Here is a 16620-nt window from a genome sequence, read left to right as displayed (position 1 = left end):
ATTCATCAAGTTCATGTCTAAATATGTTTTTACACTGCAGCTCCTGCTTCTAAGCTAGCTGTAAATACCAAAATTTCAAGGAAGAATTTGCATATAGAAATATTTCCTCTATCTTGTTTCGTCGAAAGGAGAAACGCGTATAAACTCGTCACTATGTGCATGCGACTCTTTGCTCGCTGCTCGTCGGTCTCTTTGATCTGAAACAGCTATCATCGCCGCTCCACTATGTTTCCAGCCTAAGGGTACGTTCACAACGGAGCTGTGAGCATAGATGATAGCGGAGATGATAGCAGTGATGCATCAGCGCTTATAGAATAACCTAGTGCATTCTTATGTGAGCGTGCACAACGAAGCTTCGCTGGTATAAACGAGCATAGATGATAGAATTGAATTTTTCATTTTTCTGCTAGCTGAACTCCAGTATCGGAGCTTCAAAATGGAGGTAGAAAAATTAATTAGTGCTGTCTTTACTCATTATTTTTGGTTATTATTTTATTATTTACTTTTAAACAATATTTTGTTTTTTAAATCGTGCTTACATTTATTTTCATGTGTATTTATTTGTTTTTCCTCAATATAACCTTACCTCAGAGTTATCACTAGTTTTTCTTCTATAGTTATAGGATTTCCATGACAATTTTTCCTACGTTTTCTTAATTTTGACCTTATTTTTTCTAAAATATAGTCGAATGTGGGTGGACCCATCCTCACATATTCAAAAAAACGATCCGGATAATTTCTAAGTTCCTTATATAAATAGTGAAATTCACCCAAAGTACTTCGTTTTTTATTTATGGTATGTACATGATATTTTCTAAAGCGTTTTTTCTTTAAAATATACCTTTTTGTTGCTGCTGAACATAAAAACTCTTCTTCACTTCTCGGACATGTTGCATGTATCACAGCTCCGTTGTGCACACTAATCAGCGATTATATTTTACTCTATCAGTTATCATCTCTGCTATCATCTATACTCACAGCTCCGTTGTAAACGTACCCTAAGCCACCATATTTCTTAAATAAACAAATAGAAATTATTTTTTATTAGAAAACTCTTTTCTTATGCACTTTTGGAGAAATTAAAAACGATCCAAACGTAAATTTATGTTCTGAATGGTCTGATAACAATAGTCGTATTTATTTTTTTTACTTTAATGTAATAGTAGAGTTGGTCTGAACGGCCAGCGGTAAAGAAGGTTGCGTTACCACCAATAAACTGCTGTAATGCATTCTAGCAAGTCGTAATTTTAACCATAATTGCACTTTCTTTCCCTGTGCTCTATTTCTGTTTCCGTTTTCTATTGTCCATTATTCACTGCTCTTACTTTATTCATTCCCACGTACAAATAAACTATATATACATATAAAGAAAAGGATATAAAAACAAAACACTGCAAAAGAAAATTTAAAAGAAAAAAAAATTGAACAAATTTAAATAAAATACGATGGCTTGAAGATTTATTTTAATAAAGGAAAACTTCCTGCTTGGAAAAATTTAGAGGTGAATGCATTATCAGCTAGCGAAGGAACAAACTTAATTAATAATAAAGTCGATGGTACAGTGTTCTGGCAATGTAGATGCATAATGAGTTCCGTTCCTATCGCTTTATTTCCCATTCGTCAGAAAAGAATCGGTTTACTGAAGTTTTTATGCAAATAACGATTTCTGCGACCAAAAATAACTATTCGTTGATCTATATCTATCTATATCTTCTGTAAAATGAGAACTAGGAGCAAGGCTCTTTATTGGGAATACCAAGTTGTCTAGAGATAGAACCTATTTGTTCCCTAATTGGCCTCTAAAGTTGAAGGTTTTTTTAGGAAGGATAATACATCCCACTGACTTCGGTTTTGCCGCCTCAGTCACTCCAGAGAAGTGTCTGGGGATTTTGGTGCCCAGCAGATTGTGTTAAATCACAATCCCTCGAGTCAATGACTGTCCTCCAACACCCTATTCCCTTCCACATCCTTTCCTTCATTCCTATCCCCCAAGGATTTACAGTCATGTTGGCTCTTGGTTCCTAGGATACTGTATATCTGACCCCTGAGGCAACGGGTCAAATCAGTAGATGGTAAGTAGTAAGTCCATCGGGCGTGCGATCAATCACGCTGCTATTGATAAATTAGCGAAGTACTGAACTACGGGCGTAAGCGCCAGGTTCCAAGCCCAATTGCTTGCGATTGAGGTAGGACTCGTAGTGGCCGTTGGTTAAACAAGAGCTCCGCTGTCCCCGGACATGTGCTGGGCGGAAGGGTACACCGCAATATAAATGAGTACACAGCCATCGCTTGACGATGGAAGTGCCTTTCGCTAGAAGGTACGGCTGACCAGAGCTAAAGTAGAGTTTACCTTCTCTACGATCTGGGAGTGAGGCCTGTTGGCTCCACGCGCTGGTTGAGTGTGATCTCAACCCGCCTTCCTGGAGGCCAAGCGGGGGAGTGCCTGGGTAGCACTTCTGCCACGGAGAGGCCTAGCACTCCAGCCTCCTCGTGGTAGTGACATCCTTCACAGGGGGTCTGGTATATCCGAAAGGATAGGTTCGGACCTTAAAGAACCCCTAGGAACGGGTGTGACGGATAAGAAAGGAAGAATGACCTCCAACACCTATGGGACTTTAGAGAATTTTCCTAGCGAGGGATCGCAGTGTTTGGCTGATCAGACAACTGCTCTTGATTCTCACAGGAAAGTTCCAACACACTGTTTTGACCAATTAGGCACCCCAGAAATGGCGGTGATCACTCTATAAAGCTTTAAAAAAAAAAGGTCCTTCTAAAAGAGAACATATCTTCTTCCATTTCACGATATTGACAAAGACATTCTAAAGTAATCAAATGTCCTCCGATGTTCGCATTAACTAGAAAAGGCGGCTACTTACTCGGAGGAGATGCGCAGTACTCAAAGGCTTTGTTTATGACACTCCCATATTGTCCATCTTTTGGTACTGATCGCATAACGCCTTGTATTGGGGCAACGAAGGTGCTAAGAAAGGAGGAGAGCAGCAATCTGGCGCGTTCTCTTTCTTCCCCTAAACATCTTCTATAGACACTCTGAAGATAATATCCTTTCCCTGTTGCCATGGAGGGACAAGCTGTGATACCAAGGGGCAAGTTCTCAGAAGCAGTAATCTGGAGGGCACCACTAGGATGTAGGCATTGCTCCTGATTATCCCTTGGTTGATAGTCCAAACTTATTAATGAGAGAACTTCCAAACGTACTACTACCGGCGGAAATACAATATTTCAAAGTTTGTAAGCAAGATTACTTATTCATTCCAGGTCATTGGTATAGGATGGATATTTGAAGTACTTGGTTAAAGAACCAATAGATTTGAGAAGAATTAAATAAAAATATATAAAATGACGTATATAAATGTAGTGCTGAACATCTAGCGAATGGGACGTTATAAATTTGGCATTAAAATAATCAAACAATGAAGCCATAAATCTCGTCCCTAAAATTCCCGCACAACCCTCGGCCATGCGTGTACATTTCAGGAAGATAATTAATTATAAAGCTGTGTAAAACTAATTAGAATTTATATTGTTAACTGGTTAAAAAGGATAAAATGAGAATTAAGGTGAATTTAAAATCCCGAGTGGGAAATTAATTATAAAAGGGAAAGCCTTGGGGAAAACGAATGGTTGTAAATCTAATTTCTGGATCGATTTTACGTAATTTACTAATTAGCAAAAAATCTGATGCGGAATTCGCACGGGATGATTTTTTTCTCTTTTAACAATTGTGACAAAGTTTGAGGTAATCTGCAAAAAATTACTCTTTAACTTGTTGGCTGGACGTGTTACCCCTTCGGCGTTCCTTTACTGGGTGAATTAAAAGCTATAGGACTTCCTGTTCTCACTACTCACTTCCTTTCTTTCTCCAGAACTGGACTGAGTTGTTTGGTGTTTCGTCTACGCCACTGCCACCCAGAGGACATCGACTAGTTAGAGCACTAGATTAGACCTAGAAGTATTGTTTGAACGACTTCTGGCCAAAGCATGTGGTTTTGAGTTTTTACTTACTGAATAGTCGATCTCCACCATAGATGGAGTCTTTTAAGCAGTCTGTCATCCTCCAGTCTCTCCACATGAACTAATCATCCAAGCAGATCTTTCTTTATAAAAAAGTCTTTAAATTTGCTATCATATGGAGGCAATCCAAAAAACCTAATGATAACAAAATCGGGGGATACAGTTTGGCATTATAGTTTCGAATCTATCGTCTATATCCAAAATTAAATTAGACCACTGGATAGCTGAAGGATCAAAGAATTCATTACGATAAGCGAGGACTGTGACGCATCGCGTCCGGTGGAGGGGGAAGCGCCGCCATTTTGAGATAATTTTGCTGCGTATCGAGATTTGCAATTATTATAACTTTTGACTCGGAGAAGCTACGATGTTCGTTTTAGTTTTAATCGTCAGCTGTCGTCACAATCTATCGATTGTATAAAAAACATTAGTGAAAAATAGTGACAGTGAATATAATAAGGTGTTAGAATAAAAAAAATATCAAAAATATGTAATGTCGGCCTATACGCGTCGAAAAGCCAAAACCAAATACAGAGATCGTATACGGTTGGAAAGGGCTTCTCAAGAACAATCGAATGGTAATAATAAAACACCATATGACCGAGTCAAGCTGTGCCGGGAACGTAAAAGAATGAATGCGGCCGAGCGGTATCAACGACGGTGTCAGTACATCTGCAGCTAGGGCGGTTGAAATTATGCAAGTGGATGATGAAATCGCTTCTACATCGACAACGGACTGTATAGGCATGGATTGTGTTCGATCGTCGATTATGAAGACACATTGTTTCATCCTAAATACATGAATAAAAATATTTTATATAAAAAGTATAACCCGTTGCGTAAACGTATTCACGTACAACATCCGGCCGGGTCCATGACGCAGCCTCAGTTTTAGCTTTGTATAACTGGTACAATTCTTGATCTTTCCTAATTCTCCACCGACCATTCAAGAAGCAGTGGACCAAATATCTTCCTTAGAACCTTTCTTTATCACCCTCTATGCGTTCTTTTTCTCTCTACAGACAATGCTTCTCACTAGAATACGTTAAAACCGGTCTTATTTCTCTTCTGCATGATCTTCACGTGACAAACCTTTAAAGCGTAGATCTTTCGATAAAGGAAATAAGCATCTATAGCTAGCAGCTGTTCCTGCTTTAATTTCATCTTACATATTTTTTTCCGTTCTTCACTAGTTGCAAACTCAAGATCATCAATTTTCACCTTCTCAGGCACTGCAGTTTGGTTCCTGGTTAGTCCCGAGGAAGTAGTTCTTTCTTCGTTAACTCTCTGGCCAAGTATCATTGCGTTTCTATCAAATTCCTCCAGTGTATATCTTCCAATGATGCTTTAGTGCGCCCGGTAAACGAGTACATCGTCTTAATGCGCGAGTTGATGGACCAGTACCTTTAAGGTTAGTCCTAATGCTACCCAGATTGCATTGCCAGATCAAACAATTCTGGCGCTTGTGGATCTTGATCAAGTAAATTAACTCCCAATTTTAAATCATTGACTGTCAACTTAAGTTTGATAAATTCAATTTTAAGCTTGAGTTTCTTTGGGCATACAAAGACAGTTTTCAGGTGATGAATTCAAAATAAACTAGAACACATGTCCAAAGTAATTTACGTAATTTATTTATTCCATTCAAAGAAAACACCTTTTCAACGTCATCTTTTTGAATTAACAATATTGTATATAAATTTGGTGAGGTAGTTTAATTTAATTAATTAGAAATAAAGCTTTAGGTTGGTTCTACTTGTATGTAGAAGTTGGTTTTAAATGAAATGTATAATACAACGTATGTTGGTTTATTATTAGTGGAATGACTGTTATACACGTGTGTACACAGTTCTTGCCTCATAATTCTATATTTCGTTAAGTATGCACGCATCAACGCTTCTCACACAAAGTGTCGTACTTCGCCACCATATTAATACGAATGCTTTTGTGCTAAAACAAATTTAAGTCTATAATTGAATTCTTTTTCTAATTAGTTGTAATTTGTGATTTAGTTTGAATATTTGTGTCAATCACTAAGAAACGAAAATAAATAAATAAAAAATTCTAATAATCGATTATCGAGAGAAGATTGTGCAGATGTTTTTATTTTGAGATTTCACAAACTGCTCTGTGATTATCTGTTCACATAACTTAAAATGAATAATCGGCTAAGAGCGCAAATGTGATAATTTCGCTGATATACGAGGGTCGTTTGATAAGTCCGTGCAAAAATAAAAACTACTTAATTTTTTGGGGTAATCCTTTTTTATTTTTCAACATAGTCTCCTTTTAGGCTTATACACTTCGTCCAACGCTGCTCCAGTTTGTTGATCCCGTCCGAATAATAGGATTTGTCCAAGTCTGAAAAATAGCCATTCGTTTCTGCAATCACCTCCTCGTTTGAATAAAATCTTTTTCCCGCCAGCCATTTCTTCATATTGGGGAACAAATAGTAGTCCGAGGGAGCCAAGTCTGGAGAATAGGGGGGATGTGAAACGAGTTGGAACCCTATTTCCATTAATTTTGCGACCACAACTTCTGAGGTGTGAGCTGGTGCGTGGTCGTGATGGAAAAGGACTTTTTTGTGGGCCAATCGTGGGCGTTTTTCTTGCAGCTCGGTTTTCAAACGGTCCAATAACGCACCTGTAATAGTTTTACCCTTTTCCAGATAGTCGATGAGGATTATTCCTTGTGATAATAATAAGAATCAAAAGTGGAAATAAGTTGCCAAATTTTAAGAAATCAGCTGATTGAAAGTGGCGCTAAATTAATAAATTTTTTCAGTATTTTAAAATTGTTCAGAATTTAAAAAGAAAATTTAATGATTTAAAATATATAATTGAAGAAAGAATTAATTAAAAAATAGGGCTCTTTGTTGACCTGAGGAGTAACAGTTCCCTGAGTTCTACAGCGTTTTACTCACTTCAGAAGCAATACTGTTTCACAAAACTTAAATTTGATTCTATTTCTGGCATCAAATTCCCTTTTTGCTGTAACTCACTTTCGACTCAGGAGCAGCATCACTCCCCCCCTCCTTACCGTGACTCACTTAGAATAATTTTAAGCAGTATTAAACTCTTTAGCGTAACTAACTTTGACTCATTTTAGGCAGCATCACACCGCTTACTGGGCAGTACAACATCTTTGCAATATTTACATTTTTAACTTTCTCTATTAGGAAAACGAAGCCCTAATATGCCCTAAAAAAACAATTAAATGTTTATCCGTAATGGGAGTCCAGAGAATACGGCTAACTCCTAACGATTCCCTTACTCAGACCCATCTAAAATAAATACATTGTTTATTCTCATTCATTGAAAGTTCATTATTTAAAATGAATAAATTATTTTAAACAAATCTTGAACTCCAATGAGTATATTTGCATATTACAATGGCTTCCTTAAAATATTAAGTATACAGTGTAAGATTTAGGGTCCAATATACTTGTATTCGCCATGAAATTTATATTATTTAAAGCGAACTACAAAACGTGCATTCCGGATAAAATTGAAATTTAAAAAATCTTGACGAATGCAAAGTTTTCTGTCGCATAGATTAAGAGAAAATGGAAAAAAAACAACAGGAAATACAAGGCTGTTCCTGCCGAACGAGGTACAAAATAAAGATAGGCTTTTCAGTCGATTGCGAATGTGTGTGTGAACATCCCAGCTGAAGATAACTTTGTCCAGAGTTAGCTGGTTTGGATTAACGGCCCTGGCCGTTGGCTTGGTGAAAGGACATTAGAAACGTCTTGGGAGCTATTTATCGTGGGTAAAGAAAAAGACTGAGGGGATGGACTCTCTCTTAGAACTCTGCTTCCTGTAGAGGACAACCTCTTAGTTACTGCAACACTACTGAAGGTCATAATGGTTCAAGCTTGCTCACTGTACGATCTAATATGTAAGACTGAACTCTTCCTTCAGCTCGGGTAGCTAGGTGGACGGAAGTTGTACTGGCCAGGGACAAATGTTCTCCAACTTTAACTTCCTTTACACTTTACTGCCTACCATTTCTTTCACTTCTTCTTCTCAACAGTAATATCTCTCAATTCTCTTTTCAACTCTACCCAATATTGTATCGATATTTCCATCTGAGCCATTTCCTGTCTTTTACAAACATTACACAGTAAAAGAGTTAATAAATTTCTTCAAAACAATTTTTTTTAATTCATTTTCGTTCAAAAATATTACAAAAAACAAAAAAATTAAAAAGTACTTCTACAATTTTAAATTACAAACCATAATAATAATTATTTATTTATTTACAAAACTTTACATATATACACAAAAATTGAAAGAGTACAGAAATTGAGGTTTAAAGCTTAGCGCCCTTATACACTCATCAGATATATTAGTACAGATTAAAAGGGAACATAGTTACATATTAAAGGGAAAAAATAACAAAAAAAAACCTTAGCTTGATTTACAGGTATTTACGACGAAATATGTTTTTAAGCACTTATGTTTATATTTTGTACGGCCAAGAGAACTTATATTATCCTTAACAAAAACTTACAGTTTAAAATGTTAAGTATAAGGGTTGATTAAACGCCAAAAGGTACATAAATCAGCTAGTATCCAACATTTCATTAATTTTTCATTAATATTTAAGTAATTTTACTGCATTAATATTCATTAATATTTTTTAGAATTTATTAGATGTCACAGACCCTTATGCTGGCCATTTTCGTCTACAAACTATATGTTCAAGTAGCACTGTAGATTGACTGTAATGTCTAGTTATTTATAATAATCAATCTGTTAATTACAGGTTAAAAAGGAAAACATAAAAAATAAAAAAAAAATTATGAGGCTAAAAAATTCATTACATAAATGGGGCTAAATCCTCTCCCATTCGATGTACAGGATCGAGACCCCCAAAAGGCACATCTACATATAATTCCGAATCGAATGACACCTCATTCATGAAAATCGGTTCGCGCGTTTAGGCGCTACGTTGTTTACAAAAAAGGTAACAACAACAAGAAGAAGAAGAACAAGAACAAGAACATTTTTTGAAAAAGCCGTTTTTGCTCATTTTCGGCAACTTTTTTCTCGAAATCTATTAGATCTGGGTTGTTGCAAAAAAAATTACAGTTATAAAGGAGGATTTGCCCTTTATTTTAAAAGAAAATTTGGGAATTTTATCTTTTATAGAAAAAGAGAAAAAAATTGTCAAAGTTGGGTGTTTTTCAACGTTACGCTTTTTCTTGCAGTTTTTGATGATCAACCCTTATACAACTGTCCTACCGGACAGTTTTAATAATTCACAATGGCTGCTATATGAGGATACCGACTATTATAACAGGTAGTGACAAATTTTTCCAGAAGACAATAAACAGTAGTAGAAAGTCTAGAAACGTCAAGCACCGCGTGCATATATGTAGTCTATGGGCGTCCATCTGGGAAATGAACCAATCGATCTCAGACATTTATTTTGTGCTCTCAGTATTTTACTGTAATTGGTAGTACACGTGTGAGACCAGACAGGGGCTGCATACAGGAGTATTGGTCGAATATAAAGATAGTATATATTAATTTCTTATTTTGGAAATCCAAGGATGTGTTTCTATTAAGCAACGAGAACAGAGCCTGCAAATAACGCCTAGCGTCTTGCTTTGTGTACGTTATTTTTGAGTCTAAAGTTAATCCTAAGTATTTTACTTATTTTGAACATGGTAGAGAGACTTCATTTATTTCAACATTATGGTTGATCACAGGGTCTTCTACGAGTGAATAGAATCAGCTCCGTTTTAGTGTGGTTAGGTTACAAACCATAAATAGTCTGTCTTTAAACTCTGAATTTTTAAAATGTATTTAATATTTACCAACATTACAAAAATTTGTAAATCTGTACTTACATTATATTATGTCTTATTAGAGGGAAATCCGTACTCATTTCCAATAATTGTTTTGAAACCAATTTTTCATTGGAAAATGATTTAAATAAATGTTATAGATTCCACTTTTTTTTTTACGTGAATACGTCTTTAAATTTGCTATCACAAGGAGGCAATCCAAAAAACCTAATGATAACAAAAAATCGGGGGATACAGTTTGGCATTATAGTTTCGAATCTATCGTCTACATCCAAAATTAAATTAGACCATTGGATAGCTAAAGGATCAAAGAATTCATTACAATAAGCGAGGACTGTGAAGCATCGCGCGCGGTGGAGGGGGAAGCGCACCCATTTTGAGATCATTTTGCTGCGTATCGAGATTTGCAATTAGTATAACTTTTGACTCGGAGAAGCTTCAATGTTCGTTTAAGTTTTAATCGTCAGCTGTCGTCATAATCTATCGATTGTATATAAAACATTAGTGTAAAATAGTTACAGTGAATATAATAAGATGTTAGAATAAAGAAATATTATCAAAAATATATAATGTCGGCCTATACGCGTCGAAAAACCAAAACCAAATACAGAGATCATATACGGTTGGAAAAGGGGCTTCTCAAGAACAATCGAATGGTAATAATAAAACACCATATGACCGAGTCAAGCTGTGCCGAGAACGTAAAAGAATGTATGGTCCTCAAAACCGCATATACCTACGTTTCCTGCAGCGATGACCAAGTACAGTTACTAGCTTTGACTGGTGAAGATAAAGAATCTGATGATTCACCTTTTGACGACGACGGCGACTGCATCAATATTTTTGCACCATTTGCTCAAAAATCAGCAAATATCAGCGAAGCATGGAAGACAGAAATAATTAATACTATACCAAATTAGACCAAGCACCAGTAGACGTTGACATTTTAGAATGGTGGAAAACACTTGAGAATTCCTTCAAAAATTTGCCTTGAATGGCAAAAGATATTTTTAGTATCTGTGCAACTTCAGTGCCATCGGAAAGATTATTTTCGCAAGCTGCGATGATAATGACCAATAGAAGATCTTCTTTAACTTCTGATTCAGTAAAAGCTCTTTTATGTATCAATGCATGCTCAGGCAAAGAGTATCTTAAAAACGAAAATAGTGCGAGACCTGCGAAGCTAATGAGTATTGTGGTACTGGGTTCGATTCCCGGTCTTAGGCCTTGGATTTTATTTAATGATTAGTAGAAGAAATTTACAGTAAAGTATGTTTGCTAGTCGCCTCCGTCCGCGACACTTAATTGGTAGTTGGACGTAAAGCCCCGCCTGAAAAATAGGCGATTACTTTACTTTGCTTACTTTACTTATGTAATTCGAAGTCAAATAGATGTAGTAATATTGAATATATATAATAAAATCGTAACTTTTAATAATTAATTCAATACCCGTAATGATTATTTATTAATAAAGAACACAATTTTATAATTTTGTAGCTAAAAATTAATATTTGAAATACCGAGACGAGACCGAGATTTCTCGACGAGATATATATCATGTCTCGATCTCGGTCTCGGTTGCTCAAGTCTCGTCTCGGTACCGAGACCGAGACCGAGATTTGTCTCGTTTCTCGTGCAGCACTAGTTCAAGTACACAGTCTTGAAATAGTACTTTAGAGAAAAGCTATACCCCTCAGTTGCTATCTCAGTAATAAAGAAAATTCAACAGTTTTTTCTTGAACATCTTTTATTAAAAACTTAAAAACCATCAGATTAAAAAAAAAGAAATAGAAAAATACTGATAAAATAGAGAGCAGCTGTAGAGGGGGTAGATGGTTTGATGGGTGAACGTGTTTAATAGTGCTGCTATTTTTCAAGCCAAGGTATGCTATCCAGCAATACCCAAGTGTGTAGCAAGTATAGTATAGTCTTTTATACTAAATGCCTCATAAAAGAGAATCAATTTTGGCACACCATAAGAATGCCAAATATTCTCTTATCGGTTTAGTAAGTTCTATGGTGTGTGCATAGTATAGATACCGGTAAGATGTTACACTATGTAATAACAGTAAGAGTTGATCTTGAATGTATCAGGTTCATTTCGGTAATACGAGCTATCGGCTACTCTCATCGCCAGGTTTGGATGCAGAATAAATGGTGTTCCAAGCTATTAACTAGAAAGAAAAAATGTAAAATAGTCGATTATTACATTGGATTTTTTTATTTACTTTGCTTGTTCACCTTCTCTTCCTTGGTAAAAAAGGAGTAATGTGATCGTGCCCAATATTCTATTTCCTGTTTTCACCGCAAGTAGCAGTGTTGTTTACCATGACTCCTTAGCCTATTATTCCTGTATCCTATCGACGATGTAGAAAGCAGTGGATTTTGATGGAACACCGGAAACGGTGGAGATCCTAAGCTGATTATAAAATGGCTGTGGTTGGCTTCAGCAGGTGCCCGGATCCGCCAGTTTGGTTCAGATGTTGAGTGGACATGCGAATTTAGGGTACAATCTTTTCAAATGTTGGCCTTACCCAGTCTCGCCAATCTGTGCTGGCTGTGGTGGAGTCCAATGAGACTGTGCGGCACTTTGTAGAAGGTGTGTCCTGTTTATTCTAAAACTAGGACTCCTCGTTCTTCGGGAGGTTAAATGTTTCCCTTCCCGGAGATTGTGGCATCTGTGGTAATCTTTACTAAGAACTTTCTAGGTTTATTCAGTGTACTGTAGCGATTGAGTCGCCATGCTCTCCTATTGTCCTTTGTCACTACTTTGTAAGTTGGTCAAAATATCTCAAAACCCAAAAACACAGGCAGCTGAAAGTTTATATTTAGTTTCGACCCTTCTGAATCTGACTGTAGCCTAGCGATCAAAACTCTACACCGGAAGTAAGCATTTTTTGGGGGGGTTGGGAAGATTTTCCCAAACTGGTTCCAACGATTTCCTTTAAGATATGAACACACATTGAACTCATGCTGGTCTAAAACTTCTATTTGAAACATTATCCCAGAAAATTTCGATCAAGGGCGCTTTTATTGGTTTTCCTCTAAAGGATCATTTGAATATAATCTTTGATTTTGCGTCTACTTATTACAAAAACAAATGGTTATACGTCTTACGCAAATTCCGCGTTAACAAAAACCTAAAATCAAAAGAACAATTTTACTAAATAGATTATTTACTTCCTTTAGTTATTCTTAAAAATAAATTTAAATATTTTCTATTCTCTTTCGAAAGCTTGGCAAAATAATGAAATAAATGGCATTATTCTTTCTTCCTTCTTAAATATGCTAACTTTAGTTATCATAAAATAATAGTGCACAACTATTTTGACATTCTACTTCATGAAAATACGCCTAATAATGATTTCACAATCAATATTTACGTGGAAATTAAAATCAGTGTATCCAAAAGTTTAGAAGAAAATTGATGGCTAACAAAAAGGTGGGAAATCCAGATTCTCAATTTTCTTTCTTTCTTTTTTTAAACTTTGCCTTCTAGGAAGGAAATTGAATTACCAAGAATTCCCATTTTCAAGAAAGTGATTGGAAAACTCTGTTCATTGATAAAATTTAAATTGATGAATAATATGGAAAAATTTCTGTGCTTATCGGAAATTCAGCCTTTGATTTTTTCTAGAAAAATTTATGAAGCTTTTTCATGAAATGCTATTTGCCGGCTATATCCTACCAATATTGGGCCTATGATTTTTTTTTTTATTATTATTACAATTTATTTTACAGCTTTTAGTAAATTTTGTGAGATTTAATGGACTAAATTATCTTTCTTTCTCCATCTTTTTGTTCCAGTACCCCCAGATATTGTGTACAGTGAGACCAGTCCAGATTTGTCGCTTCAAGAAGGAGAAAATGCTACACTCGGATGTAAAGCGACAGGACATCCTGAGCCAAGAGTTACTTGGCGTAGAGAGGATGGAGATTTGATTATTATGCGAAGGCCTAAAGGGGAATTAAGCACAAGTGAGTAAAAGTATCTTCTTTACTTTTGTAAGATATACATTTAAGAACTATGCCTTTCAGAACGAACGGAAAGTATTTTATTGAACATTGTTTTATGTACTCGTGTATCTTCCCATTTTTTATATTTTGTTCTGCCATCTATATCAGAGAAAAGAAAAGTACTACGTAATTTATGCTTACGTGTTTACAAAACAGTCTGTGGTGGAGTAATTACATTACAAAACAGATGTACAAGCATTATGTCAACAACAGATGTTAATAGTTACTGTATATACGAGTAATACAGATTAAGGATCCTTAGGATAACTTTAATTATTGTTTTTTTTAAGGGGGGGGGGGAAATAAGCAAAATTACATTAGGTCCATACAAATTACAAACTTATATTACATTGTACCTAGTTTGTAATTGTCAGCGGTAGGTACAAATGCATGCATTTCTGTAATGAAATGTTATTTTAACCATTCTATCTCTCTCTCATTGCTGTTAACTTTTAGAATAACTTCTATATAACATAATATCTAGAGTAAAAGTCGTATCTTGAAATAACTAAAACTGAGACAGCCATCTTGTCTGGGGCATCATAATTTAAATACAAAGTAATAATATTTTAATTTAAAATTGTTTGAGTTTCACTTTTGTTTAATTAGATTTAACTATATTTAGAATAATAAAATTTACTTTTGATTAATCTAATCTTAACCTAATGTGGGAGTTGGGGCAAAGACCAAAGCTTTCTGCCTTTAAAATAGCACCACACTGCACTGAATCAGTTTTGCCAAATTTCTTTTAAAAATTTTTCCTTGAAAAATGGCTTCTAAAATTTTCTTTAAACTTGGTATATTTATTGCACATAGTTCTACAACTGTAGGAGCCACGGTAGCCGAGCGGTTAAGAGGCGAGACCTGTAAAGCTAAAGCTGTATTGTTGGTTTAGTGGGTTCGATTCCCCCGGTCTTAGGTCTTGGATTTGATTTAATGTTTAATATGAGAAATTTATAGTAAAGTATGTTTGCTAGTCGCCTCCGTCCACGACACCTCATTTGGTACTTAGACGTAAAGCCCGCCTGAAAAAATAGGCAATTACTTTACTTTAGTTCTACAACTTTTGTTCAAAATATTTTCCGATGGAAAATTGATTAGTGGGCAATTTTGGGACAAAAAAAATCTTTGCGCAACCTTGACGATAGTAATAAACTTCTTTAGCTTTGTCTTCATTCAGCGATATCCGTCAAAATCAGTAACAGCGAGTAAATAACGAGAAGTTGACCTTTGCTTCGTAAACTGTTGATGCAATCAATAGTCACCAATCCTTGAAAGAGGATTAGTTTAACTTTGTTCTGATCCCCTCTTTGAGCAAAACGGAAGTTTTCTGGTTTCCTTCTGTGAGTTTCTTGGGGGGAATGATTTATTGTGTCTAAACTTATCATGCTTTGACCCGAAGACATCACTCACAATTTAATTACTTCATTCTGCTTTCATATATTCTACAATAGTAATAAATTTGAGTCCTTAACTGGACCTCATTCCTCAAATGGCCCTTATTTTTCAAATTTTACATTACATAGAAGTGGAGAAAGAGGCGTGGCCTGTCTTAAGCCCTTTTAGGAAAGTGAATTCATCAGCAGCCTACGTAGCTTGTTGCACTCTATTCTTAGACATACTATATTCTCGCGACGATATCAAAGTCAACATATCCTGAATGATTGTCTCTGCAGATTGGTTTTTAGGTTGTTACTCTATTCTGTAAATAAAGGTTTCAAAATCACAAAAAAATGTTTAGTGAACAATCGGTAGCAAAGTATTAAAGAAAGAAAAAGACATAAGATAATAAAAATATGGTAATCATCATCATATTAATGGCTCTTAAAGTGATGATTGCAATCCTTAGCTAGTCAGTGGAAAGCTTTTTTTTTACAAATGTTTGAATTCAAAGAGGCATGTTTTCCATCACCTATTTTCCACTTACATTTCCCTTATACTCAAATGTACGCATACGCAACTTCAAAAAAAGAAAATGAAAAGGAACTACACACAATGTTAGCTACACTGATGTGGGAAGAGCTAGCAACCATTTTATTCTGATTCTAGTGGCTGTGGTTTCTCACTGGTTCCGTTGATGTTCAAAGAAAATACAAAACAATATGTTTAAAATTTTTGTTTTTGCCCTCACTGAAAAGTTTTTCTTTTCCTGTAGTTTGTTTCCTTACAAATCTACATCGGTTTTTAGTTTAAATATTTAAAACTTTCTCTTACGTTAGTAAAAATTAAATTCAAGTAACTGCCTAATTTTTAGGCGAGCTTTACATCAAACTACCAAATTAGGTGACATGGACGGAAGCGACTAACAAAACATACTTTTCTGTAAATTTCTCATATTAACCATTAAAGAAAATCGAAACAGCTTTGCGGTACTCGCCTCTAACCACTCGACAACAGTGGTACCTCTCTCACTCTAATAATAGGAAGTTATTGTAATCGTGCAAATTTCCTGTATTGAATTATTACCGGAAATAGCTTTTTTAAGAGTTAGAAAAAGTGGTTTGTCTGTCTGTTGGTCCGTATCCACCCTAAATTAAAAATAATAATAATAATAATAAAATCACGAAAAGTTTCAAAATTGATACTTTGCTTAGCCGAGAAGCCACGATAAAGTTTTAGTTTAAAAAAAAAACGGTTAACCAGAAGTCCGCGCTTAACTAAAACGGCTCTAACGATTTTTTTGTTTTTTTTGGGGGGGGCCCAATTAAGGGAAATTATGGCGGAAAGGGTTGTTGTTCTTCTACTTCTTATTT

At 35.5% G+C, this 16620-nt stretch overlaps 1 protein-coding gene across 4 annotated transcripts in view; it reads left to right on the top strand.

Annotated features, from left to right (window-relative positions):
* Positions 1-16620, top strand: part of LOC141457218 (lachesin-like) — a 492403-nt gene that overhangs the window by 373735 nt on the left and 102048 nt on the right. For all 4 annotated transcript variants that reach the window (XM_074133882.1, XM_074133879.1, XM_074133883.1 and 1 more), the window contains exon 5: positions 13658-13828. In XM_074133882.1, coding sequence (XP_073989983.1) covers positions 13658-13828 — 171 coding nt within the window. The remainder of the gene's footprint in view (positions 1-13657; positions 13829-16620) is intronic.

Source organism: Rhodnius prolixus, unplaced genomic scaffold (genome assembly GCF_049639745.1).
Source record: "Rhodnius prolixus isolate KJV_2025 unplaced genomic scaffold, Rpr scaffold_10, whole genome shotgun sequence".
Classification (NCBI taxonomy): Eukaryota; Metazoa; Arthropoda; class Insecta; order Hemiptera; family Reduviidae; genus Rhodnius; species Rhodnius prolixus.
This window is presented reverse-complemented; position numbering and strand designations above follow the sequence as displayed.